The 25,993-nt window shown below is 42.2% G+C and overlaps 2 protein-coding genes across 4 annotated transcripts in view; one reads left to right on the top strand and one right to left on the bottom strand.

Moving 5' to 3' along the window:
- Positions 1–24,589, bottom strand: part of POC5 (POC5 centriolar protein) — a 69,020-nt gene extending 44,431 nt beyond the window's left edge. For all 3 annotated transcript variants that reach the window (XM_089694229.1, XM_089694231.1, XM_089694230.1), the window contains exons 1-5: positions 24,525–24,589; positions 14,683–14,766; positions 12,517–12,661; positions 5,726–5,836; positions 2,343–2,545 (exon numbers count right to left, since the gene is read on the bottom strand). In XM_089694229.1, coding sequence (XP_089550355.1) covers positions 2,343–2,545; positions 5,726–5,836; positions 12,517–12,661; positions 14,683–14,766 — 543 coding nt within the window. In that variant the 5' untranslated portion in view covers positions 24,525–24,589. The remainder of the gene's footprint in view (positions 1–2,342; positions 2,546–5,725; positions 5,837–12,516; positions 12,662–14,682; positions 14,767–24,524) is intronic.
- Positions 21,117–21,950, top strand: LOC149448829 (general transcription factor II-I repeat domain-containing protein 2-like). The gene has a single exon (XM_089694202.1). It carries the CDS (start codon positions 21,117–21,119, stop codon positions 21,948–21,950), a length of 834 nt encoding a protein of 277 aa, XP_089550328.1.
- Positions 24,590–25,993: the final 1,404 nt, after the last annotated feature.

Here is a 25,993-nt window from a genome sequence, read left to right as displayed (position 1 = left end):
TTTTTCTTTTCTTTAAAAATTGCCTGATGTTCGACCCGTCTATGGCCTGCTTTAACCTATAGGGTTGATTTACTAAAACTGAAGAGTGCACAATCTGGTGCAGCTGTGCATAGTAGCCAATAAGCTTCTAACTTCAGCTTGTTCAATTAGTCCTCATGCACACTTGATGTTTTTACAGCTGCTGTTTTTGGCTTTTTAAAAAAAATTTTCTACAGCTAGTAAACCCCCCCCCCCCCCCCCCACATGTTATCCTATGTGTCCATGCACAGACTGTAATCTATGTTTTTTAGCTGGAAAAAAACCCAGGGCTAGTGGGTTTCTAGAGGAGTTTTTTAGCTGTAAAAAAGCTCTAATGCTGAAAAACGTGGTAAAAAGCCGCAAATCTGCGTTTTTGGATGTTTTTTGACCAAAAAAAAAATATTTTTTTTTGGTCATGGGAACAAAAAAAAAATATTTCTTTTGGTTAAAAAAAATATTTCTTTTGGTAAAAAAAAAAAAAAAGCTACAAAAACACAATTGTGGAAAAACGCTGCTAGACGTGGCAAAACTCCGCTAAACGCCAATGCAAAAATGCTAAAAAAACCCACGTTTTTAACATGACTTTACACAGCTAACATTACCAGTGTTATCAACACGTCCTGTGTGCATGAGGACTTAAGCTTTGACAATAAAACCTGGAAGCCGATTAGTTTCTAAGCAGAACTGCACCAGATTTTGCACTCTCCAGCTTTAGTAAATCAACCCCTATGTGTCCATACACATTATAGGTGATTTCAAGAGGTTACAGGCATAGGGGTTTACAGGCAAAAAAAACCCAAACCCTTTTTTTTTCCCCTTTCTGCCTGTAAACTCATCAAAACGCCTATAGTGTGCATGGACGCATAGTCTAACATGGAGGGGGGTTAATAGGCAGTGAAATGTAAATGCTCAAAAGAGCTCAAACACCTGTAGGAGCAGCTTCTTTGAGCTGCAGTGTGTATGAGGTTTTAAACAGATGGGATACAGGGCTTAAAAAGGGCTCAACATTTACAAAAGATACACCAACAACCTTATCACTGGAAGAACTATGGATCAAGCCTTACACTTTAACTATGCACTGATCAGCCATGATTTTACGATCACTGACAGGTTAAGTGAATAACATTGATTATCTTGTTACAATGGCATCTGCAAGTCGATGGAATATATTAGGCAGCAAGTAAATGTGTTGGCCCTGAAGTTGTTTTGTTGAAAGCAGAAAAAATGAACATCTGTGTTGTGTGTGTGACTGCGTGGCTACAGATTGGTCAGGGTGTCCATGGTGTTTTGTGTCCATAGTCAAAAAGTGCTTACAGTGGTCACATGAGCATCATAATTGGACCACAGAGGAATGGAAGAAGGTGGCCTGGTCTGATTAATCAATGTTTCTCTTACATCATGTGGATGGCTGTGTGCGTGTGTACTTGGGGAATAGATGGCACCAAGATGCAGTATGGAGAGAAGACAAGCTGGTGGAGGCAACGTGATGCTTCGAGCAGTGTTCTGATGGGAAACCTTGGGTCCTGCCATTCATGTGGCTGTTAACTGACATACAGGGTTTATTTACTAAAACTGGAGTGTGCACAGAAACCAATCAGCTTCCAGGTTTTATTGTCAAAGCTTAACTGAACAAGCTGAAGTTAGAAGCTGACTGGCTACCATGCACAGCTGCACCAGATTTTGCACTCTCCAGTTTAGTAAATCTACCTCATACAGTCTACCTAAACAAGGATTCTGATCAAGTACACCCCTTCATGGAAATTGTATTCCCTGATGGAAGCGGCCTCTTTCAGTAGAATAATGTGCCCTTCCACACTGCAAAAATTGTTCCAAAATGGTTTGAGGAACAACAATGAATTCCAGGCGTTGACTTGGCAGAGTGGCCTCCAAATTCTCCAGATCTCAATCTAATTAAGCCTCTGTGGAATGTGCTGAAAAACAAGTCCGATCCATGGAGGCCCACTTTGCAACTTACAGGACTTAAAGAATGTGTAAACCCAACATTTCATATTCCCGATTGGTGCCTGGTGTACCATGTGCATGTATGAAAAAGTATCCTGTTCTCTTTGTATTGCTTCCTTTGTGAGAAATCCCCGGTGTTCCTGTCAGTCCTTCTGCTTTCCTATTAAATATTGACCACACTAGGCAGAACACAGTGTGGTCAGTTCTCTACCTGTGCTGGGAACTCTCTTCCAATAATCAGATTTCTGCTTTTCCCCACCAACAAAATTTAGGTACTCCATGTACCCTAATGATACGTTAACACAGTGAATTAACCAATGAATAGTGCAGAGGAAAAAAAAAATCAGCAGAAATCTGTGTACCTTAAGATTACCACTCCATAGGTCAAGCAAATCTTCCACCTGTTGCATGTTTTCAGCAGAGACAGGAAGCTCTGTTACTCTGACTTGTTCCATTTGGGACCTTGAGGAAGAGGAGGATCCATGAAGAGACATTTCGTCAGAGTGAACAGGAGAGAAGGCCTCCAGACCTGAAGCAAATGGTGATCTCTGAAATATTATCTGCTCTGTAATGACAAATAATGAAAATAAATCCAGCTAGTGTCCAGGTGGGGAGGAAAGTACAGAGTCTGAGCTTCATAGAATCAATTAACTTTAATTTTTCATAAATGCAGCTACAGTAGACAGTGACTCCATTTTTATTAAATCCAAGTTAAAGGATTTGCTATTGCAGTGGATCACTAAAAACTTACAAGTAACTTAACAAAAAGAAGAATGGAGTTTAAAAAATACACTCACCTACTATAGGTAGATGCAGCATCGATTTGATACTGCACCTGTCCCCCGCCGGCTCTGCCCCTCCAGCGCTCACTGAAACACTGGACTGTGAAGGGGGCAGGAGCGGCTGGGCCAGGTTCTTGGTGGATCGCTGAGAGGCTGAGCCAGGTGCCAGTCCAGACTTCTGGGTGAATACCGACCATATGGTCGAGATCTTTTCAGAGCCTGGACCAGCTGACTAACGTCAGCCAACAGTAGACTATAGCCCACTGTCAGCTGAAAATGGGTCATAGGAGTGCAGAACAAACTGCACTCCTGTGACCTACAGGAGAAGTACAGCAAAAATAGCTTTAGCTATACTTCTCTTTTAGTGCTAGTTCACACTAGATGCAGTCCAGTGCATCTTTTTTCTGCATAAAAAATGCATGCAGTGTTTTCCATGTATTCCAATGACCCTAGTTCACACCAGCGCAGTCAGTTCCAGTCAGTTTCCGTTGCAGAAAAAAAAAAAAAAAAGTAGAACATGCTGAATTTTTTCTGCACAGAACTGTACTAAAACATAGCATCACAACTGCACCGGAACTGCATGCGGTGTGTACTGTAAGCAAAAACGTATCCAGAATGTATCCAGAGTGCGTTTTGTGGTGTGAACTGGCCCTAAAAGTATTAAACTGCAGCTTACCAATGATTAGATGTGGTGGCTGCAAACTTTCTATTTTTGAGCTTTTTTTTCCCCGTTTTCACCTGTAATACAGGAGATGTGTTACTGGCCAGATCAGAGTGCTTACACTCTGAATGAAGGAGCAACAGAGACACCTCTGGACAGCAGCATTGTTAGTTTGGGGGGAGGGGAGTGTTAGCTGTATTAGCAGATTTAGATACACTAAACAAATTGAATCCAAACTGCAGCTAATACTTTTTAAAGCAGTTACAGCAAACTATTGTTTCTTTTGGGATAATGGTTTTACATAAATAAAAGCTGATTATTATAAGCACCCGTCAGTTGTGAATAGTTTGTCTCAACCCTCTAACTTCTACGTACATCTGCAGGACAGTTTGATCTGCTGAAAAACAACAGACTTACTGGAAATAAAAGAAAGAAAGCCTAAAAAAGAAAAAAAAGTTACAGTCAGGTCCATAAATATTGGGATATCAACACAATTCTAACATTTTTGGCTCTATACACCACCACAATGGATTTGAAATGAAACGAACAAGATGTGCTTTAACTGCAGACTGTCAGCTTTAATTTGAGGGTATTTACATCCAAATCAGGTGAATGGTGTAGGAATTACAACAGTTTGCATATGTGCCTCCCACTTGTTAAGGGACCAAAAGTAATGGGACAATTGGCTTCTCAGCTGTTCCATGGCCAGGTGTGTGTTATTCCCTCATTATCCCAATTACAATGAGCAGATAAAAGGTCCAGAGTTCATTTCAAGTGTGCTATTTGCATTTGGAATCTGTTGCTGTCAACTCTCAAGATGAGATCCAAAGAGCTGTCACTATCAGTGAAGCAAGCCATCATTAGGCTGAAAAAACAAAACAAACCCATCAGACAGATAGCAAAAACATTAGGCGTGGCCAAAACAACTGTTTGGAACATTCTTAAAAAGAAGGAACGCACCGGTGAGCTCAGCAACACCAAAAGACCCGGAAGACCACGGAAAACAACTGTGGTGGATGACCAAAGAATTCTTTCCCTGGTGAAGAAAACACCCTTCACAACAGTTGGCCAGATCAAGAACACTCTCCAGGAGGTAGGTGTATGTGTGTCAAAGTCAACAATCAAGAGAAGACTTCACCAGAGTGAATACAGAGGGTTCACCACAAGATGTAAACCATTGGTGAGCCTCAAAAACAGGAAGGCCAGATTAGAGTTTGCCAAACGACATGTAAAAAAGCCTTCACAGTTCTGGAACAACATCCTATGGACAGATGAGACCGAGATCAACTTGTACCAGAGTGATGGGAAGAGAAGAGTATGGAGAAGGAAAGGAACTGCTCATGATCCTAAGCATACCACCTCATCAGTGAAGCATGGTGGTGGTAGTGTCATGGCGTGGGCATGTATGACTGCCAATGGAACTGGTTCTCTTGTATTTATTGATGATGTGACGGCTGACAAAAGCAGCAGGATGAATTCTGAAGTGTTTTGGGCAATATTATCTGCCCATATTCAGCCAAATGCTTCAGAGCTCATTGGACGCCACTTCACAGTGCAGATGGACAATGACCCAAAGCATACTGCAAAAGCAACCAAAGAGTTTTTTAAGGGAAAGAAGTGGAATCTTATGCAATGGCCAAGTCAATCACCTGACCTGAGTCCGATTGAGCATGCATTTCACTTGCTGAAGACAAAACTGAAGGGAAAATGCCCCAAGAACAAGCAGGAACTGAAGACAGTTGCAGTAGAGGCCTGGCAGAGCATCACCAGGGATGAAACCCAGCGTCTGGTGATGTCTATGCGTTCCAGACTTCAGGCTGTAATTGACTGCAAAGGATTTGCAACCAAGTATTAAAAAGTGAAAGTTTGATTTATGATTATTATTCTGTCCCATTACTTTTGGTCCCTTAACAAGTGGGAGGCACATATGCAAACTGTTGTAATTCCTACACCGTTCACCTGATTTGGATGTAAATACCCTCACAATAAAGCTGACAGTCTGCAGTTAAAGCACATCTTGTTCGTTTCATTTCAAATCCATTGTGGTGGCGTATAGAGCCAAAAATGTTAGAATTGTGTCGATGTCCCAATATTTATGGACCTGACTGTATGCAGACACCACATCCAAGAACTGGAAACCTGCAACAGAATATATCTTTTTGGGTTTAATACTGCTTTAAGATTGTTTTTTTGCAATTTTTCTTGGATGGCATAAGCAGTTTAATAATTGGTTTCACATTTTGTCTGGGGAAAAAAAAAGAGCTTTCTTAAATGTTAAGAATTTGACAACAGGACACGATACCTTGTTGACTTCTTGATCCCAAAAGATCTGCTGTAGTTGCAGGATTGTCTAATTGAATATGTCTTTCTGAATGCTGTGGAAGTTCTTGTGTTGATGAAGTATGGCTTCTTTCTGTAAAGTAAAAAGTTGTACCCCTACGTACATGTCATTTTCAAGAGACTGACAAGTAACAGATAAATACAGTGCTTTCGTAAAATATTCAGACCCCCTCCACTTTTTTTTTTTATTTTGTTATGTTGCAGCCTGATACAATGGTTTAAAATATTTTTTTCTCAATCTTTCTCATTTAGAAATGTTTGCAAATTTATGAAAAAGAAAAAAGTTAAATATCACATTGGCCTAATGCAGGCCATAGACAGTTCGTTTATTAGCCGATTTTTTGACCGAAAGAATAATCGGCCGATTTTCGCACCGTTAGTGGGGCAATGTCATTGGCTGATTTTCGCGGTTCCTCCTCATTTCTTTTATCGGTCATGATGAAAAATTTGGGAAAAACGGCTGAAATTTGCAATCATTGGTGGCAACAGAATGACCGATGTTTCGTTTTTCGGCCGAAAAATCGGCCAATAAACGAACTGTCTATGGCCTGCATAAGTATTCAAATCCTTTGCAACAACACTTGAAATTTAGCTCAGGTGCCTCCTATTTCTCTTGATTGTTCCTGAGATGTTTCTACACCTTGATTGGAGTCCACCTGTGGTAAATTAAATTGATTGGGCAGGATTATTGCAAGGCACATACAGTATCTGGCGAAAGCTAAAAAAATCCCCCCAACATTCTGCTGCACAGAGCACAGTAGCCTCCATAACTCTCAAATGTAAGATATTTGGCACAAACCAGAACTCTTTCAGGGCTGGTCACCCGGCCAAACTGGGCAATTGGGGAGAAGGTCCTTAGTAAGAGAGGTGACCAAGAACCTGATCGTCACTCTCACTGAGCTCCAGAGATCATGTGTGGAGACGAAACAAAGTTCCAGAAGGACAGCCATCACTGCAGCTCTCCACCAATATGGGCTTTATGGCAAAGAGACTAGACGGAAAGCTTTCCTCAGTGCAAAAACACATGAAAGCTCGCTTAGAGTTTGCAAAAATGGCATTCCCCAGATACAGTATGCATTAGCAACTGTGAGGCCTTTTATAGAGAGGTGTGGGCCTTTCCAAATCATGTCCAATGAATATAATTTACCACATGTGGACTCCAATCAAGGTGTAGAAACATCTCAGCAATGATCAAGAGAAATGGCAGGTACCTGAGCTAAATTTCAAGTGTTGTGGCAAAGGGTCTCAATACTTTGCCATTGTAATATCTCAGTTTTAAATTTTTCATAAATTTGCAAACATTTCTAAAATTCTGTTTTCACTGTCATTATGGGGTACTGAGTGTAGATTACAGTAATGTGAAAGAACATCAATTTAAAGAACTGTAATATCAAGCTGCAAGATAACAAAATTGAAAAAAGTGAAGGGGTCTGAATACTTTAATACGGTTGCATGTGTAGGTCTGTCTACAGGACGTTCATAAACTATTAAAATCTATCCAAATCAAAAGAGTCCAGGTAAGGCTTAAAGTTTAACTAAACCCTAACAAAGAATGTCTCCTATTTTCTCCCCTTTGGTCTGGTAATTATACCATTGAAGGAGGAGTTGTTAGATCTGTTCATTAAGTGCACCGAAAAAAAATTGATCCTGTCAGAAATCCAGCGAGCTTCTAACCATATTATGCATTGTGCTGCACTGAAATCTCAAATAGTGTTACTGAGCGAAGAAAGTGGTCTGTAGTCTTCTCCTAGGGTAAGGACATTGCTCCTCCATAGATACAGTACAGTGAAAGGATAGAATAGGAAAATAAAGAAAAGACTGAAAAAAAACTGTAATACATTATATTTGTGTTTTGAATTTAAATCCACTAAAGGGTTAAATAATATAATAGGAGGAAACAGATATATCTCCGTATTTATTGGTAATATAAATGTCTAGGGTGGAAGTAGCTGGCAGGTTTTACATAACATGAAAAGAAAGCAAGGCAATAAAGTCACAAGAACAGTCATAAGAATGTTTTGTTACATCAAATTTACATTTGCAGCAGAAAAAGGAATGATGATCTCAACAATATAAATGACACTAATAGTTTATGTTCTCCTGGCTCCAGCTTCATGGATTAATAGAATATGTTCAGAGAATGGGTAATAAAAAAAAAAAAAAAAAAAAGAGCTACATGAGGTAATGATATTAGCATGTACGACAATAGTGTAATCTGAATACACAGGAAAATGCAATATAAGCCTCATCCAGTGGCATAACATCCATGTGTGCAGGTCACACAAGAACCGGGTGAAGGGGACCTGCTTAGATCTGACCCAGACTGCACCCAGGAAGGAGACAAGTCGCAACCTCCGCAGCTGCACCTGTCACTACCTGCTGCCGGGCTCCTATCACAGGACCTGACTTACATTCACACACAGATCCCCCTAGGCTCAGTTCACACTAGCTTTGTCAGCAGGCGTCAGACAGGCATTTGGGAAGCGTTTTTAAAGCTTCTCAAACGCCTATGAAAATTCTGCACATGGCAGCACACAGTGCTGTTCACACTGAAGCGTTAGCGTCGTGGCAAAACTGATGCCTCGTGTCGAGTCAGGAGGAGTTGAAGCCTCCCATTCAAGTCTATGGTGCCGATACGCAAACGCATGGCAGGCGTTTGCGATGCATTAATACCATTTAACGTAATTACAGGCGTTTGTGTGGTTTTAACGCTTGGCAAATGCCTATCAACCGCCTCAAAACCGCGGCACCTGGGGAGCGGGGCACCAAAGTTAGCCTAACCATGGGGAGCACAGGAGAAAAAATTAATTTCCTATGCTGCTTAGATTAAGCCTGTGAATTTATTAAGGGAATGTGCAGACTGACCTGTAAAAAGTGTGCTGGGGGGCAGACTGCTGCCCTCCATGTAATGTGCCCTGCTGAGCCCCTCATGCAATGTACTTTACTGTCCGCCCCATGTAATGTGCCCTACTGAGCCCCATGTAATGTACCCTGCTGCTCCCCTAAAAAATATGCTCTTCACAGCCCCTCATGTAATGTGCCCTGCTGAGCATCCCATGCAATGTGCCCTGTTGAGCCCCCTAATGCAATGTAACTTACTGTCCCCCAATGTAATGTGTCTTGCTGAGCCTGACGTAATGCACCCTGCTGTGCCCCCCCTTCCCCACACAACAAATGTGCTCTGTAGTGACCCTTATGTAATGTGCCATGCTAAGCCCTATACTTTGCCGTGCTGACCCCGTGCTCTGCCCTGCTGCCTCCCTGTATACTGCTCATCTTAAGTTTGACCCAGAATTGAGCATCAATGCAGAAAAAAAAAAAAAAGCAAGCACAAGTTTCACAATAAATACAGTAGGTTCACTTTAATATTGATTCTATTTACCCGTTTCACATCTGCGCAGGTGGTGCCGCTGTGGGACCTGCACAAATACCTGCAGCCGCACCACCCGCACAGAGGAATGTGGGGCCTGCAGGCGGGTGCAATTAATTCTAATGGCATTGCGCCCACACTGAAAATCGCAACCATACTGGGAACCTCGGTTCACGTGCGGGCTGCGATTTCCATGTAGTGCAGTGACGTCTTCCCTGTGTGTGCCAGCGCACGGGAGTCCATTCAAATGAATGGGCTCTCGTGCCTGTGCAAATCGCGTCTCGCATGACCACGCAGATGTGAACCAGGGCTTAATTCCATTTCTAAAAATAATTTTTGTTTTATCAACAGCTCGCTGATCACACCAATAAGTTGTATATGTGAATATGGTTTCCCCAAGATCTCAAAGCTTTTGCCAAGGGTTCCTTTAAGGTAAAAAGGTTGAGAAACCCTGCACTATATACACTAGATTGTACATGACATATGTCTGACCAAAGTGTTCATTGTCTTTGCAACCTGAATATTCTAGTGAAGCTCTTCTGTAAGGTACACTCAGGAAAACTGTTAGCTCTCTGACTATTTTCAATGTACACAAAATCATATGTAATGGACGAGTTGCAGTTTTAAAAAAATAATTGTATTGAGGTTTGTACATGTCTGAGATTCTTAGGATGGCCATAGACTACGTGAAAACCTAACATTCAGAAAACAAAAATAGCTCACACATTTGTGCCATTATTTGTTTCTCTGAAAAAAAATCCATTATGTTGGATCAGGCACTTTTGATTGCAACAAGAAAATTGCGTGTTGCAGCTGGAACAACGAACAACTTGAAATTTTTGATCAGTTTTCGACTCGTCTATGGCCGGCTTTACTTGTGACACAGCAACCTTAGCATATTTTATGGGTACAAGAAGGCTTTTGTTTTTTTTTTTAACCACTCCCTTCTAAGCCCCTCCCACTGTTAATACAATTTGGCTACACCCATTCTTCGCTGTATCACACACAGCATGCCCCATTACTACTCGAGTGCCCAAAAGTACCCAGGTCTTTTACAATCCTTCTAATGCCCTCACATTAATACAAACAATGCCCTCTCTTCACTTCAGCACACTATATTTTTTTTCTTCTTAAAAGGAGAAGTACAGCCTATAGCCTGCTGTCGGACTGGTGTCACAGAGCCACTCCAGGCTGAATACAGATGCAGCATGCAGGACTTTTGGTGCACTTTCAGAAAAACGCACAAAAACGTGGGCCATAATAGAAAGTCTATGGGAAACCACAGGTGACCTGCACAAAAACCACGGGTACACTGTGCTGTGGCCAAACTGCAGAGTGGCAGTGTGAAAGGGGTCTAAAAGAACAGTGTCTACTCATTTGTATACAAATTCATTATTGATTGATTTTAAAGAATATGTAAACCCAACACTTCATATTATTGATTTATCCCTGCTGTACCATGTATTTGTTTGAAAAAGTATCCTGTCCTCTCTGTATTGCTTCCTTTGTGTGAAATCCTTGGTGTTCCTACCAGTCCCTCTTAACTGCCTCCCACCCGCAATATAAGGAAATAATGGACGTGCGGCGGTCCTCTCCTTCTGGAAGGACATCATATGACGTCTTCCCACTCTAACTGCGCATGCACGCCCCAGCGATCAGTGGTACGCGGTGTCCCTGGGACACAGCGGATCTCCAATTGCAGTAAAGAGCCGATGAAATAGTCTCTATCATGTGATCACCTGTGTCCAATCACAGCTGATTGCATGTAAATAGGAAATGTTGGTTATCTTCAGTCCTCTCCTCACGCGCCCTGATGATCAGTGTAGCCCCATTAGTGCCACCTGTCAGTGCCCATCAATGCCACATATCAGTGCCAATCAGAGCTGCCTTTCAGTGCTGCCTATCAGTGCCAGTCAGGGCTGCCCATCAGTGCCATATATCAGTGCCGCCTTTCAGTGCCCAGTGATGCCTGTCAATGCTCACTAGTGATGCCTGTCAATGCAGCCTATCAGTGCAGCCTCATTAGTGCACATCAGTGAAGGGGAAAAATTACTTATTTACAACATTTGATAACAGAAACTTAAAAAAATTTATTTTCAATCTTTTGTGGTTTGTTTAGCAAAAAATGGAAAACCCAGTGGTGATTAAATAACACCAAAGGAAAGCTCTGTCTCAAAATTTTTTTTATAAAAATGTAGTTTGGGTACAGTGTTGCATGACTGTGTCATTCAAGTGCGATATCGCTGAAAACTGAAAAGTGGACTGGGCAGGAAGGGGGGTAAAAGTGCCCAGTAGGCAAGTGGTTGAAGTGATTGTGTTGGTTAAAAAAAAGGTATGGGTTCACATATACTTTACAGAAGAACTCTGAACTAGGAAAAAAAATAAAAAATCACCCATTAGTACACTCCTCTACACAAAACAGTTTAAAAAATAAAATGTAAATCCTTAACATTTAGGAGAAAAGTCTGACTGAATTTTCATTCATTTCTGTAGTTCAAAAGATAACCGCATCTGTTCTGCCAAGGAGGAGGAGTAACAGCAGGGATTACATCATATCCTCTCCTCTCTCTCTGCAGTAAAAGGAAACTACAGTTCCAATCAACAAAAGGGAATTGTAGTGAATGTGGGTGGGTAGGTACACAAGGCCTGTACAAGTTGAATTTGTCTGAGAGTGATGGTCCTCCCACCACTGCAAGTGGGGCTGAATTACATCAGTGCTGCCTGGAGAAAGAACTACAGAAGGGATGTGCCAAGACCAGTGTCTGGGGGAATAGGAGGCATAGCAGCCACTGGTCTTACAAACAGGAAACCAAAAAGAATTAACAGTTTGATTTGAAAATAAAAAGGCTATTTCAGAGCAACAGAAGATGGATGACATATTCAGTGACGGTAGGAAATCAGCAACAAAGACATGTAAAGATGTTTTTGTCAGGAGTTCTGCTTTAAGTTAAAATGTTGATATGATGTAGCATTTTTGTTGTGCAAAAGTTTACTTGGTGAAACAACATTTAGCACAATAAAGTCACTGCTACTTTTACAAGGTAATATCTAGGTTTGCAAAGCTATTTGGCACTTGCAACGTGTATTCCATCTTTTGTGGCTATTGAAGAATATAGTTACATAAAAATGTTTGTGCTCCAAATTCAGCCTTAATTGAAATAGTAACTATGCCGTAAACCTGCAGACATTTCTCATGCTGAAGTTTGTTTGATGCAGAGGATGTGTTAACTTCTCATTCATTTAGAATATCAACAAAAGCAGCAAATAATAAAATTACAGTATATACAGCTTAAATAGAGTAAAAAACAAGCAAGTACAACATTCTGTATGGAAAATGATCATCAAGCAGTGATCATACAGTGGAGCCAGCGTATACGTTATACCTGGAGCCTGCTCGCACACAGATTCTCTGGGACTTGAAAACCTGTCACTTGTGGTTTGCTCAGCAGTCATTTGATGTTCCCTGAGGAAATGAGACCCAAACTTTGGAGTTACCACAGCGTAACGAAGAAGCTGGTCATATTCATCCTGTCATAAAAGAGTCAGAATAATAGGAACTGCTTAACCATGTAGTGAAATGAGAAGGATGTCATTTCTAGGACAAGAGGCACTGCAGGAAAGCAGATTAAACCATTCTTTTCAGGAATATGCTCAGCATACAGCATTAGTAATTCACTTGTCAAACAGAAAGGACCATTAGAATAAATAAACACATTTCCACTATATACAGTATACAGTTACAATTTTTATACACAATTTAAAATGTTTAAATTTATTACAGGCATATGTTAAAAATCAGATGTAGTTATGTAATTATAAAATCATTTTGTTTTAAATATAACTAGTATAAATATCTACATCTGACTTGGTAGCAGGCTCTTGTAATCTGCTCTTGTACAGCAGCAATCGGACCAGGAGAGGGAAAGGCAGCACTACGAGCCAATCAAGTGCCTCTCTGCTACAAATATTTTATCTGTCACAGGATTGGTAATTCTTTCAATCCAGTACTGAGAAATACACAGTTATACCAGACAGCACAGACAACCTGGTAACATGACTTTTGATTGGTTAGTAAAAGAGCAACAGCAGACTGATGAATTCCTTTCCTTGCTTTCTCCTCCTGTCCGTATGTTGTTTATCAGTACTTATGAATGCAGGGCACTTCATTGGGGTTTATAGAAAAAATAATTCATTGTCACCTTTATGTTGCAGCACTGATGTACTGCTGCAGCTTTCCCATGTTGGCTCTAAGACCAAAAACTGATCAATTACATGATCACTGATCATTTAATTCTTGGTCTGCTCAGAAGGGAGAGCAGTGATCATCAGTCACTGCTCTCCGCTCAGCTTGTCTAGTGCTCAATGGAGTGCTGAGCATGGGATGTGGTGGGTACAGTTGATATCCTTCCAGAGCCTGGAGTGGCTCTGTCTTGTCAGCCTGCTATTGGCTGATTCTGGAGAACACAGGTCACAAGAGCAGTAAGGACAATAAAAGGCTGTGGCCATACTTCTCTTTTACGTTCAATAGTTTTGAGTGGAGGTCGTAATCTAAACATACTACCTATGAACACTTATACCTGCTCACAGACATATCATACAATATGGAACTTAGTCACACATTTTTGTCACTGTAATGGCATCCCACTTCCAATTGTGTAGGAGCTTTTATTTATATATTGCTTAATCTTGTTTCTTGGGCCTGTGAATGTAGGTGGCTGATTTTTCTAACACATGATTATATATCAATTTGAAAGATTTTGGTACACAATGTTTGATTTGGATCTTAAAGTGTACCTATGGACAAATTCAAAAATGACGTATCTGATGCTATCATAACACAACATTTTTTGGTGGGTTTTTTTTTAGTACACTCTGCTCTATTAGCTGTTGGTCCTGCCAGCAGATACCCTTTTTCAACCTTCTGTAAACAGGCAATTTTCATTTAAAACTACATGTCTATACCCTGTCAACATGGTGACAACACTCCTGCCCAATTTAATTTTACAACAAAACGATGTCATTCTTTTACAGAAAGTGAAAAAATATTTGCTCTACTGGCAGGGTCAACAGTTAATAAAACTATTCAAGGCACTCGGTGAATGATAACTGTCACAATTGCTTGTGTTCTCAGCTGAAATGTCAAGCCATCAACTGACTGGTGTGATAATCGATCACATGTGAAGATCCATGACAACCGCAGATCAGAGGCTAAGATGGCAGCTTCCTTGGATGTACAGGATAGGAGAGTTTAGTTCTACTTTAATACTACTTGCAGACTGTAAAATATACACTTTATTGCCAAAAGTATTGGGACGCCTGGCTTTACACGCACATGAACTTTAATGGCATCCCAGTCTTAGTACATAGGATTCAATATTGAGTTGGCCTGCCCTTTGCAGCTAGAACAGCTTCAACTCTTCTGGGAAGGCCGTCCACAAGGTTTAGAAGTGTGTCTATGGGAATATTTGAATACTGTAAAAATAAAATAAAAGACAAAACAGGGAAGAGGGCCAAATAGTTTTCTTTAACGCTTTACAGTTGCATGTTACCTGGAAATCCGAAGACACTGAACTACCATGGTCTGAATCTTTTGGTAAATCAGGACTTCTAGTAGTCTCTTCATCTGATGACATCTGCACAAGAAAAAAAAAACAAAACAAAAAAATTCTCAAAACAAGGAAAACCTACTACTAGTAATAACATATTTCAGCAGATATTAAAGAAACAAAAAAATAGTTAACTATTTTCATTATCGATTAGTTGGTCAGCCGATCAGTTGACATGCATACAGAATGCATCATCTGTTCACAAATCAGGAAATACAGTGCAGCACACATACAGCTCAAACCGTGCCTGAAAATTTGTGTAGTCCTAGGCAGGAGAAGGAAGTGATTTAAAGTGATTAAAAGGGCAGAATTTTTTTTTTTTAATTTTACCTTACTATAGGGGCATTTTAAACTACAGGGTGCCCCTAAAGTCTGGACACAGGCAAAATGCATATTTTCAATAACATATTATTTCATTGGAATTATATTCAATAACATCTTCAATGTGATTTCCACCATTTGTTATGCAAAGTTCCATGCGCTTTGCAGGATTTACATGAACCCGATGCAGTAACCACCAAAACAGTAATGCTGAACGATGTTACAGGCAGCATAATGTTCTCCATGGTTTCTCCAGACCCTTTCACGTCTGTCACATGTGCTCAGGGTGAACCTGCTCTCATCTGTGAAAAGCACAGGGCGCCAATGGTGGACCTGCTAATTCTGGTGTTCAATAGCAAATGCCAATAAAGCTCTATGGTGCCTGGCAGTGAACACAGGGCCCACTAGAGGACGTCGGGCTCTCAGGCCACCCTCATGAAGTCCGTTTCTGATTGTTTGGTCAGAGACATTCACTCCAGTGGCCTGCTGGAGGTCATTTTGTAGGGTTCTGGTAGTACTCATTCTGTTCCCCTTTGCACAAAGGAGCAGATAACAGTCCTACTGATGGGTTAAGGACATTCTACGGCCCTGTCCAGCTCTCCTCGAGTAATTGTCTGTCTTCTGGAATCTCCTCCATGCTCTTGAGACTGTGCTGGGAGACACAAAAAAACCTTCTGGCAATGGCTGGAGGAGTTGGACTGCCGGTGTAACCTCTGCAGGGTCTGGGTATCGTCTCATGCTACCAGTAGTGACACTTACCCTAGCCAGATGCAAAACTAGTGAAAAAAGGTCAGAAAAGGTGGAGTAGGGAAACAAATGTCAGTGGCCTCCACCTGTAAAACCATTCCTGTTTTGGGGGTCAACTCATTGTTGCCCATCTAGTGCACCTGTTGTTAATTTCATTAACACCAAAGCAGCTGAAACAGATTAACAACCCCCTCAGATCAATATCCCAGGAGTTTAATTGACTTGATGCTATACTCTGATTAAAAAGTGTTTATTTATTTTATTGGAGCAGTGTGTGTGTGTGTGAAAAAAAAATAAAGATTGCTTGAACGGCACTCTAAATGCAGGAGGAGCCAGAAGCGCCAGCGGGGGACCCCAAAAGAGAAAGATTGGGCCGGCTCTGTGCAAAACTATTGTACAGCTCAGGTAAGTACCACTTGCCTACCAGGCACTTATACCCCCTTCCTTACCAGGCCAATTTTCAGCTTTCAGCACCGTCGCACTTTGAATGACAATTGCGCGGTCATGCAAGATTGTACCCATATGAAAGTTTTATCATTTTTTTCTCATAAATAGAGCTTTCTTTTGGTGGTATTTAATCGCCGCTGGGTGTTTTACTTTTTGCGCTATAAACAAAAAAGAAAAAAAAAAAGTTTCTTTGCTTCTATTATAAAATTTTGCAAACAGGTAATTTTTCTCCTTCACTGATGTGCGTTGATGAGGCAGCACTGATAGGCAGCACTAATGAGGTGGCACGGATAGGCGGCACTGATGATGGGTACTGATAGGCGGCACTGACTGGCGCAACTGCTGGGCACTGACTGGCGCAACTGCTGGGCACAGGTGGGTGGCACAAGTTGGTGGTACTGATGGGCACTGGTGGGTGGCACTGCTAGGCACAGGTGGGCGGCACTGCTGGGCACTGATCATCAGGGTACTGATCATCAGTGCCCTGATGATCGGTGCAGATCCCTGCTCTGACAACTGCCGGTTCTCGGCAGTACTTTCCTCACGCTCTATCATTGGACATGGCTGATCACGTGGTAGAAGGCCGCTGTGATTGGCCTTTTATTACATCACGTGATCAGCTGTGTCCGTAGGACACAGCGATAACTGAGATCGCTGGGTGCGCGCAGGAGAGCGCGTTCTGGGAGGACGTCTTATGACGTCCACCCAGAACTGGCCGGCCGCAGTGCAGCCGTCATTCGGCTATCTGCGGTCGGCAACTAGTTAATGCGACCTATAAACTGTACAACTCAGTTGAAAAACAAACTGAAATCTTTTAGGTGGAAAGAAGTAAAAATAAAAAACTAAAATAATATGGTTCAGTTATATACATGTGTGCACACCCTTAAACTAATACTTTGTTGAGGCACCTTTTGATTTTATTCCAGCACTCAGTCTTTTTGGGTATGAGTCTATCAGCATGGCATATCTTGATTTGGCAATTTTTGCCCACTCTTCCTTGGAAAAACACTCCAAATCTGTCAGATTGTGAGGGCATCTCCTGTGCACAGCCCTCTTCAGATCACCCCACAGATTTTCGATTGGATTCAGGTCTGGGATCTGGCTGGGCCATTCCAAAACTTTAATCTTCTACTGGTGAAGGCATTCCTTTGTTGATTTGGATGTATGCTTTGGGTCATTGTCATGCTGAAAGATAAAGTTCCTCTTCATGTTCAGCTTTCTAGCAGAAGCCTGAAGGTTTTGTGCTAATATTGACTGGTATTTGGAACGGTTCATAAATCCCTCTACTTTGACTGAGGCGCCAGTTCTAGCTGAAAAACAGCCCCAAAACATGATGCTGCCACCACCATGCTTCACTGTGGGTATGGTGTTCTTTTGGTGATGTGCAGTGTTGTTTTTGCACCAAACATAGCTTTTGGAATTATGGCCAAAAGTTCAACCTTGGTTTCATCTGACCACAACACTGTCAACCAGTCTTCCTCTGCATCATTCAGATGTTCAGTAGCAAACTTCAGACGGGCCTGGACATGTGCTTTCTTGAGCAGAGGGACCTTGCGGGCATTGCAGGATTTCAATCCTTGTCGGTGTAGTGTGTTACCAATTGTTTTCTTGGCGACTGTGGTCCCAGCTGCCTAGAGATCATTGACAAGATCCTCACGTGTAGTTCTGGGATGATTCTTCACTGTTCTCATGATCATTGACACTCCACTAGGTGAGATCTTGCATGGTGCAACAGACCTAGGGAGACTGACACTTGTTTTATGTTTCTTCCATTTGTGAATGATTGCACCAACTGTTGTCACCTTCTCACAAAGCTGCTTGGCGATAGTTTGGTAGCCCAGTCCAGCCTTGTGTAGGTCTACAATCTTGTCCCTGACATCCTTAGACAGCTCTTTGGTCTTTTCCATGGTGGAGAGTTTGGAATGTGATTGTTTCATTGCTCCTGTGGACAAGTGTCTTTTATACAGGTAACACAATGAGAATAGCAGCACTCCCTTTAAGAGACTGCTTCTAATCTCAGCTTGTTACCTGTATGAAAGACACCTGGAAGCCAGAAATCATGCTGAATGATAGGGGATCAAATACTTATTTCCCTCATGAACATGCAAATCAGAGCATAATTTGTTAGACATGCATTTCTTTTGATTTTTTTGTTGCTATTCTGTCTCTGTGTTACAATACACCTACCATTCAATTTTTAGACTGATCATTTCTTTGTGAGTGGGCAAACATTCAAAATCAGCAGGGGATCAAATACTTATTTCCTTCACTGTAGATGGCTGGTAAAGCTGAAATGAGTATTGGGCAAAAAATCTTCTATAATTATATTAAAGGAAGTCCAGGGCAGTTGAATCCAAGTATAGGTAAATCTTCACAATTTAGATTTCTTATTGTTTCTCTTCTGTTTTTGAAGTGTCAGCATACTTCCTTCATATAATCATCAATATGGAATGATGAAGAATGAGCGATAAAACTCCTTCTTTGCAATTGATCATCATCACATAGGTTGGTAAAAAAATTTGCATTGTATATGGCCAGCTTCAATCGGCCGATATTCCTTAAATAGGATGCATTCAGTGGATTACAATAATGATAAATCCTGATAAAGATCATCATTGTTTCCACTTAAAGGATATGGATCGTTTAGACCCTTTAGAGATGAGAGGTATAGATCCTCCTAAATGCCAAAAATTGTATATAATGTTGTAGGTAAGGCTTGAATTTGCAAAATTGCGCTGGACATATATGTAAATAGCCTTCTAAAGGCTCCAAACATTCCTCTTCTATGTAAGAGCAAGGCGGTTCCTTAAAAGGTTTTTGGACAGAAAGTCCCATTTTCCATATAGTAATGCTTATCGCAAGACAAAAAATTAGTATTCATCTATGAAAGGCCCAAACATTTCTCTATAAATAAGAGTACTGGAGTTCCTTAATGAGGTTCAGAACATAAAGTCCCGTTAATATATATATTGCAAGATATGACTTAGCTCTATTCAAAAATGTACTTGCCACTGGTGGAAGTGGTATATCGCCACATATAATTACATGAATTCCCAGGAGTCATCCCAACTACTCGCGGTTTCCGTCTTGCCCAGTGTAAATCCAAGATGAAGGCGTATGGCGTGCCTCTTTCCCCTCATGGACATCGCAGCATGGTGTGACACAGAATGTGATGTCACTACGTTGACGCGTTTCGTCCGCCAATCATCGCGGACTTCATCAGAACTAACAAAGTCCGCTATGATTGGTGGATGAATTGCGTCAATGTGGTGACATCATCACGTTCTGCGTCACACCATGCTGCGATGTCCATGAGGGGAAAGAGGCATGCCATCATCTTGGATTTACACTGGGCAAGATATTACACTGGGCAGTATTTGGGATTACTCCCGGGAGTTCATTTAATTATATGAGGCGATTTACCACTTCCACCAGTGGCAAGTAAATGTTTGAATAGAGCTAAGTCATATCTTCCAATATACCGGTATATATTAACGGGACTTTATGTTCTGAACTTTATTAAGGAACTCCAGTACTCCTATTTATAGAGAACTGTTTGGGCCTTTCATAAGTGAATACTGATTTTTTTTGTCTTGCGATAAGCATTACTATATGGAAACCAGGACTTTCTGTCCAAAAACCTTTTAAGGAACTGCCTTGCTCTTACACAGAAGAGGAATTTTTGGAGCCTTTTGAAGGCTATTTACATATATGTCCAGCGCAATTTTGCAAATTCAAGCCTTACCTACAACATTATATACAATTTTGGTATTTAGGAGGATCTATACCTCTCATCTCTTAAAGCAGGCATGTCCAAAGTCCGGCCCGCGTTCCGGACTGAAACGGCCCCACAGGTGAGCTACCAAAATATATAACTTACGGCCCCCGGTAGTGATTCCCTGAAAGCTACAGAGGACTCCAGCGATCTCTAGCTGCAGCACTTGACAGCATCAGCCGGCGCAGGAAGGAGAGCCCAAATCTCGCGACGTCCGAGATCTCGTGAGATTTGGGCTTTCCTTCTCTGTGTGCCGGCTGATGACGTCAATTCCCGCTCGAGAGATCCCTGGAATCCTCAGTGGCGTTCGCAAAATCACTAGAGGAGGACCGTAAGTTATATATATTGTGCAGCTCATCTGTGGGGTCCGGAACGGGTGCCGAGGGACAGTGCAAGGAGAAACAAAGCCCAAATCTCGCGACCTCCGAGATCTTGCGAGATTTGGGCTTTCCTTCTCCCTTTGCTGGCTGATGACGTCAAGTCCAGAGAGTGCTGAGCCTCCACACAAAGCCACAAGGGCCACCATTAAGGCAAAATATTAAAAGTAAAAAAAAAACAGACAACACACTGACAGGCAGGCTGGGCTGTGCTCAGGATACATTAAAGCAGGCAAGGGAGCATATAGGAATCTGGTAATACCCTTCATTAACCCCTGACTGTCCATCACTGTGCTATAATGCCATGATGATTTGATTTCTTACTATTGCACAGCCTGCTATTGTCTGCCTGTGTTACAGTATCCTATCTTTGCTGTTCCACCCTCTGCTCCTCATAGTCTCTACATAACTTCTCCCCTTCTGGCCAATTTTTATAATGGCAACTGCAAATAAGAAACGAAAAGTTGACAGTGAGGGCCGCCGCTTCCAGGACAGGTGGAAAGTGGAATATTTTTTCACTGAAATACGGAATCACTGTGCTTGTCTGATATGCCAAGAGACTGTGGCTGTTTATAAGGAATTTAATATCAAGAGACACTACCAGACGAGACATAGCACATACGACAAGCTAACAGGGCGCGACCGCAGTGAAAAGTTGAAGCAACTTGGAGCTGTTTTAATGTCACAACAGCGATTTTTTACAAGAGCCCATGAATCAAAATGAAAATGCCACAAAGGCTAGCTATGAGGTGGCAGCGTTAATTGCTAAAAATTGCAAATCTTTTGCTGAGGGTGAGTTTATCAAAGAATGTATCATGAAAATGGTGCAGAATATCTGTCCCGAGAAGAAGCAAGAGTTTGCCAACATTTGCCTGGCTCGTAACACTGTAGCAAGGAGAATTGAAGAAATTTCATCAGATATTAAGAGACAGTTAACGTCAAAAGGAGTTGATTTTGACTTCTTTTCAATAGCCTGTGATGAAAGCACGGACCTCTCTGACACAGCTCAGTTGCTGATTTTTCTGAGAGGGGTGGATGATGAAATGAATGTGACTGAGGAGCTGCTTGACCTCCAGAGCCTTAAGGACCAAACAAGAGGAAAAGATTTATTTGTCTCTGTTAGTTCTGCCATAGAGAACATGAAACTGCCTTGGAACAAGGTTACTGGGATTATTACTGATGGGGCACCTGCCATGACTGGTGAACGAAGTGGATTATCAACCCTAATCTGTAACAAGGTGATTGAAGAAGGAGGCAACGCTATCAAACTTCATTGTATCATTCATCAACAAGTTCTCTGTGCTAAACATCTCAAATATGATCATGTTATGAAACCGGTGCTAAAGACCATTAATTGCATCCGCTCTAAAGCCCTGTGCCACCGCCAGTTTAAACAGTTTTTACTGGATATCCAGGCTGAATACGAAGATGTTTTATATCATAATGATGTAAGATGGCTCAGTTGGGGGTCTGCACTGCAGCGTTCCTACTCTCTCAGAAAGGAAATTGGAGAATTCTTGGAAACAAAGGGACAACCGATGTGAGAACTATCTGATCCTATTTGGCTGGCTGATTTGGGGGTTCTAGTCGACATAACAAAGCATCTGAATGTACTGAACACGAGTCTTCAGGGCAAAGATGCAGCGGTGAACCAGCTTTATTCACACCTCAAAGCCTTTGGAACAAAGCTGCAACTTTTCCTAAGGCATTTGTCACAAACGCAGCCCAATACTGTTCACTTTTCAGCGTTGCAGGAAATAATGAACAGTTTTCCACAGGATGATATCAGTGCACAAACGAGCAGGTATGCAGCGGACATCGCATCTCTGGCTGGGGAGTTTAAACGGCGCTTTCAAGATTTTTCAGCTATGGAAAAGGAGATCAGCATTTTCTCCTCTCCATTCTCTGTTGACCCCGACAATGCTCCAGATCAGCTGCAGCTCGAGCTCATTGAGCTGCATTGTGACAGCGAGTTACGCAGTCGCCACCAACAGCTCTCTCTTGTGAACTTTTACCGCCAACTGGATAAGAGCCGGTTTCAAGAGATTCGAACATTGGCTAAGAAAATGTTGAGCTTGTTTGGCTCAACATATTTGTGTGAGAAGACATTCTCTGTTATGAACTTTAACAAGGACCGTGTGAGGACAAGACTAAGTGACTCTCACCTGCGTGACATTTTGCGCATCAAAACCACGGCCTTTGAACCAGACCTAGTCTATGTGCTGCAGTCCAGATCTCAGTTTCACCCTTCACATTAGTGCAGTCAAGTTTTTTTTTCAATTGAGAGGAATACATTGTAAAATCTCAGTTAATGTCAGTTGGTCTAAATCAGTTCTAAATATATTTGAACACATGTATACTTGGTGTTATGTTCCTGTTCACATTTTTTGAACTTAAAAGTTGACAGACAACCTTCATACTTTGTGTAATGTACTTTCTAATGTTCCTGACATATTTCAGCTTCCTGTTTTTTTGAGATTAAAGGCAGAGTGATTTCACACCTGTTTAGATTTGTCATCCAAGTCACAAAATGAAAAGTATGCCGTTTTCAATAAACTTTTGCATAAAATAGTTCATTTGCATTTAATTTTAATGGTTCATCAGAATGTCGGGCAAAATGGTCGGCCCTCGCACATGTTCACTTCATCAAATCTGGCACTCTTCCAAAAAAGTTTGGACACCCCTGTCTTAAAGGGTCTAAACGATCCATATCCTTTAAGTGGAAACAATGATGATCTTTATCAGGATTTATCATTATTGTAATCCACTGAATGCATCCTATTTAAGGAATATCGGCCGAATGAAGCTGGCCATATACAATGCAATTTTCTTTACCAACCTATGTGATGATGATGAATTGCAAAGAAGGAGTTTTATCAGTCATTCTTCATCATTCCATATTGATGAATATATGAAAGAAATATATTGACACTTCAAAAACAGAAGAGAAACAATAAAATCTAAATTGTGAAGATTTTCCTATACTTGGATTCAACTGCCATGGACTTCCTTAATAGAATTATAGAAGATTTTTTGCCCAATACTCATTTCGGCTTTTCCAGACATCTATATAGATGCAGCTAAGTGAAAACGCAGAACTTTTTTTGTTTTAATTTACTGATTTTATTTTCATAATTGACAGTGTGTACACCATGATTCAAATGCCAACCTTTTCATGATCTACTTGATCTCAATAAAAAATATTTGCATCCATTACTTATGATAATTTACTCCACATAGGATACATAATATACCTTTTTTTTTTTTTTTGGCAGGTCTGCTTTTGGCAGCTGATAACTTTTTCCCTATAAGGTCTCTCTCCTCCCTGCTAGTCCCCAAATGCGGTGCTGGAGACAGGCAGGGAGGGAACGGGAGGAGGCGATAAACAGCGCAATGTTAAAAATATTAAATGTTTAAATTGCTATTAAGCCGCTTTTGATTTTAAAAGCCCCGACATTCCTAAAAGCACCTCCGGTTTAAATACGGTTTTGGTCAAAACTTATTTTAAAGGCATTCTCCATCTTTACCACTTAGGACATCATAGAGTCAAAAAGGCGTCCTGTAGACTTATCAATATTATAATAGAACTGTAGGCAAAACTTTTTTTCATTTTGGAGTACGTTAGGGTTATAACCCCTGATCTATGTCTCTTTGGGGGCGGGGTTGGATTTCCCCTCACTTCCTGTCCCCACAGCCAAAACAGGAAGTGAATGAAAATCCCTGCAAAGCAATGCAATCACTGATTGTCATCAGAACTAGTGCCCCCCCTGAACATTTCCCCCCCATTCCTGTTCTGGTGACCACCCAAAATTTGGAAATTTCTTTTCCGTTCACTCCCAGCAATAAACAGAGCTCATAGAAAGGGTGACTCTCTCTAATGGGGACACAGACAGCAATATAAACTGTCAAGCATTCTAATCCCTCTCAAGTCTATCAAAACTTTTAAAAAGCCTTTAGTGATAATACATAGAGCGACACAGAAGGGTCAGAGCTCTGAGAGCACAGGGCAGCCTCCTATTGTGTCATCAAAAAGGAGAGAGCACACCGACTTCCTGAGGGTGAAGGGCAAGCCTGCACCGGAGGAGGCAGCACACAGCCCGGCTCTCACACTCACTCACCGTAAACTTGGCGGCGTCTCCGGCTGCTGGTGACAGAACACAACGGCCGGATATCAGAACCCGGAAGTGTGTGTGGCCATGGTTACAGAACGCATCCCGGCAGCAGACGCCGCACTAAACAGTCAAACAGGATCCGCCAATAACAGCCAGAGCTAGAGCGATGGTAGGCGCGGCCATAAAGCACAGGAGGGTGGCGATTGGCTGGAGACGGGCTCATTGACTGTTCTAGGGGAGCATGGTGTGAGGGGCGTGGTCTGTGTGCAGTATTGCACATTACAGAGTGGTCCCAGGAGATCGGCAGGACTATAGAAAGCGAGTGATCAGCTCCCTGCAGCAGTAGATCTCTGTTACTGCCTCACCTGATACCAGGGCTGCTGTTAGAAACCAGCGCCCCATACACAGGGCTGATGTTAGTAAAAATGGGGCCCCATACAGCCAACCTGACAGCCCCCCCCTTTAAAAAAACCAAACACAGTTTACTATGATTTAGTCATGAATGAACACAGTGAGTGATTGGTTCCACTTGTGTTCATTCAGGAAAGATAGGGGTTGGTAAATGTGAAATTTTACTAGGCCCCTCCCCCACTCTTCATCCTGAAGGATCCTAATGTGTGGGAAGGAGAGGAGGGAAGCCGGCAGAACTGCAGGGGTGGGGGGCACATAGGGATGGTCATGGGTGTAGTGGGGGGGCAGACTGACAACTCATGGGGCCCCCTGGCAATAGGGGATCATGGGGCCCCTGTGTCCTTGCCCAAACTCAAAAAAGCCTATGAAAAAGGTACCAGGGGCATCTCATGTGACCCCGGGCCCTCGGGCAGTGCCCGAGTTTCCAAATGGTCAGTCTGCCCTTGGGGGGGGGGTGCAATTACTGGACCGAGAGGAGAGGAGAAGCTGGCTTTCAGCTGCTGCAGAGGGAGCCATACAGGGGTTCAGTTCCAGGAATTGCCCCCCCACACTGTGCTGACCACTCTCCAATTCACCCAGCTGCCTGGGGCCCCCTGCTGGCCTGGGCCCCGTACAGGAGGACTGGTGGTTTCATCTTATCCACAGCCCTGCCCATACAGCCAACCTGACAGCCCCCAACCCCCCAAAAAAACACAGTTTACTATGCTACTTTTATGAATAAATACAGTAAGTGATCGGTACTGATCACCCATTGTGTTCATTCAGGAAAGGATTGATGGGTGTGGCAGGGGGGACAATTACTGGAACTGATCTCCTGTATGGCTCTCTGCAGCAGCTGAAAGCCAGCAGGAGGGAAAGCAGAAGCAGCTTTCAGCTGCTGCAGAGAGAGCCATACAGGGGATCAGTTCCAGTAACCCCCCCCCCCCATACCCTCTCTGCCAACATCCGATTCTCCAATCTGCCTGGGCCCCCCTGCTGGCCTGGGCCCCATACAGGAGGACTGGTGGTACCCCCTTATCCATGGCCCTGCCTGATACAGTTATAGTTTGGTCGCTGTCATTGTC

Source organism: Staurois parvus, unplaced genomic scaffold, assembly GCF_062004578.1.
Source record: "Staurois parvus isolate SC_StPar_1 unplaced genomic scaffold, SC_StPar_1.0 ptg000656l, whole genome shotgun sequence".
NCBI classification, from domain to species: domain Eukaryota; kingdom Metazoa; phylum Chordata; class Amphibia; order Anura; family Ranidae; genus Staurois; species Staurois parvus.
This window is presented reverse-complemented; position numbering and strand designations above follow the sequence as displayed.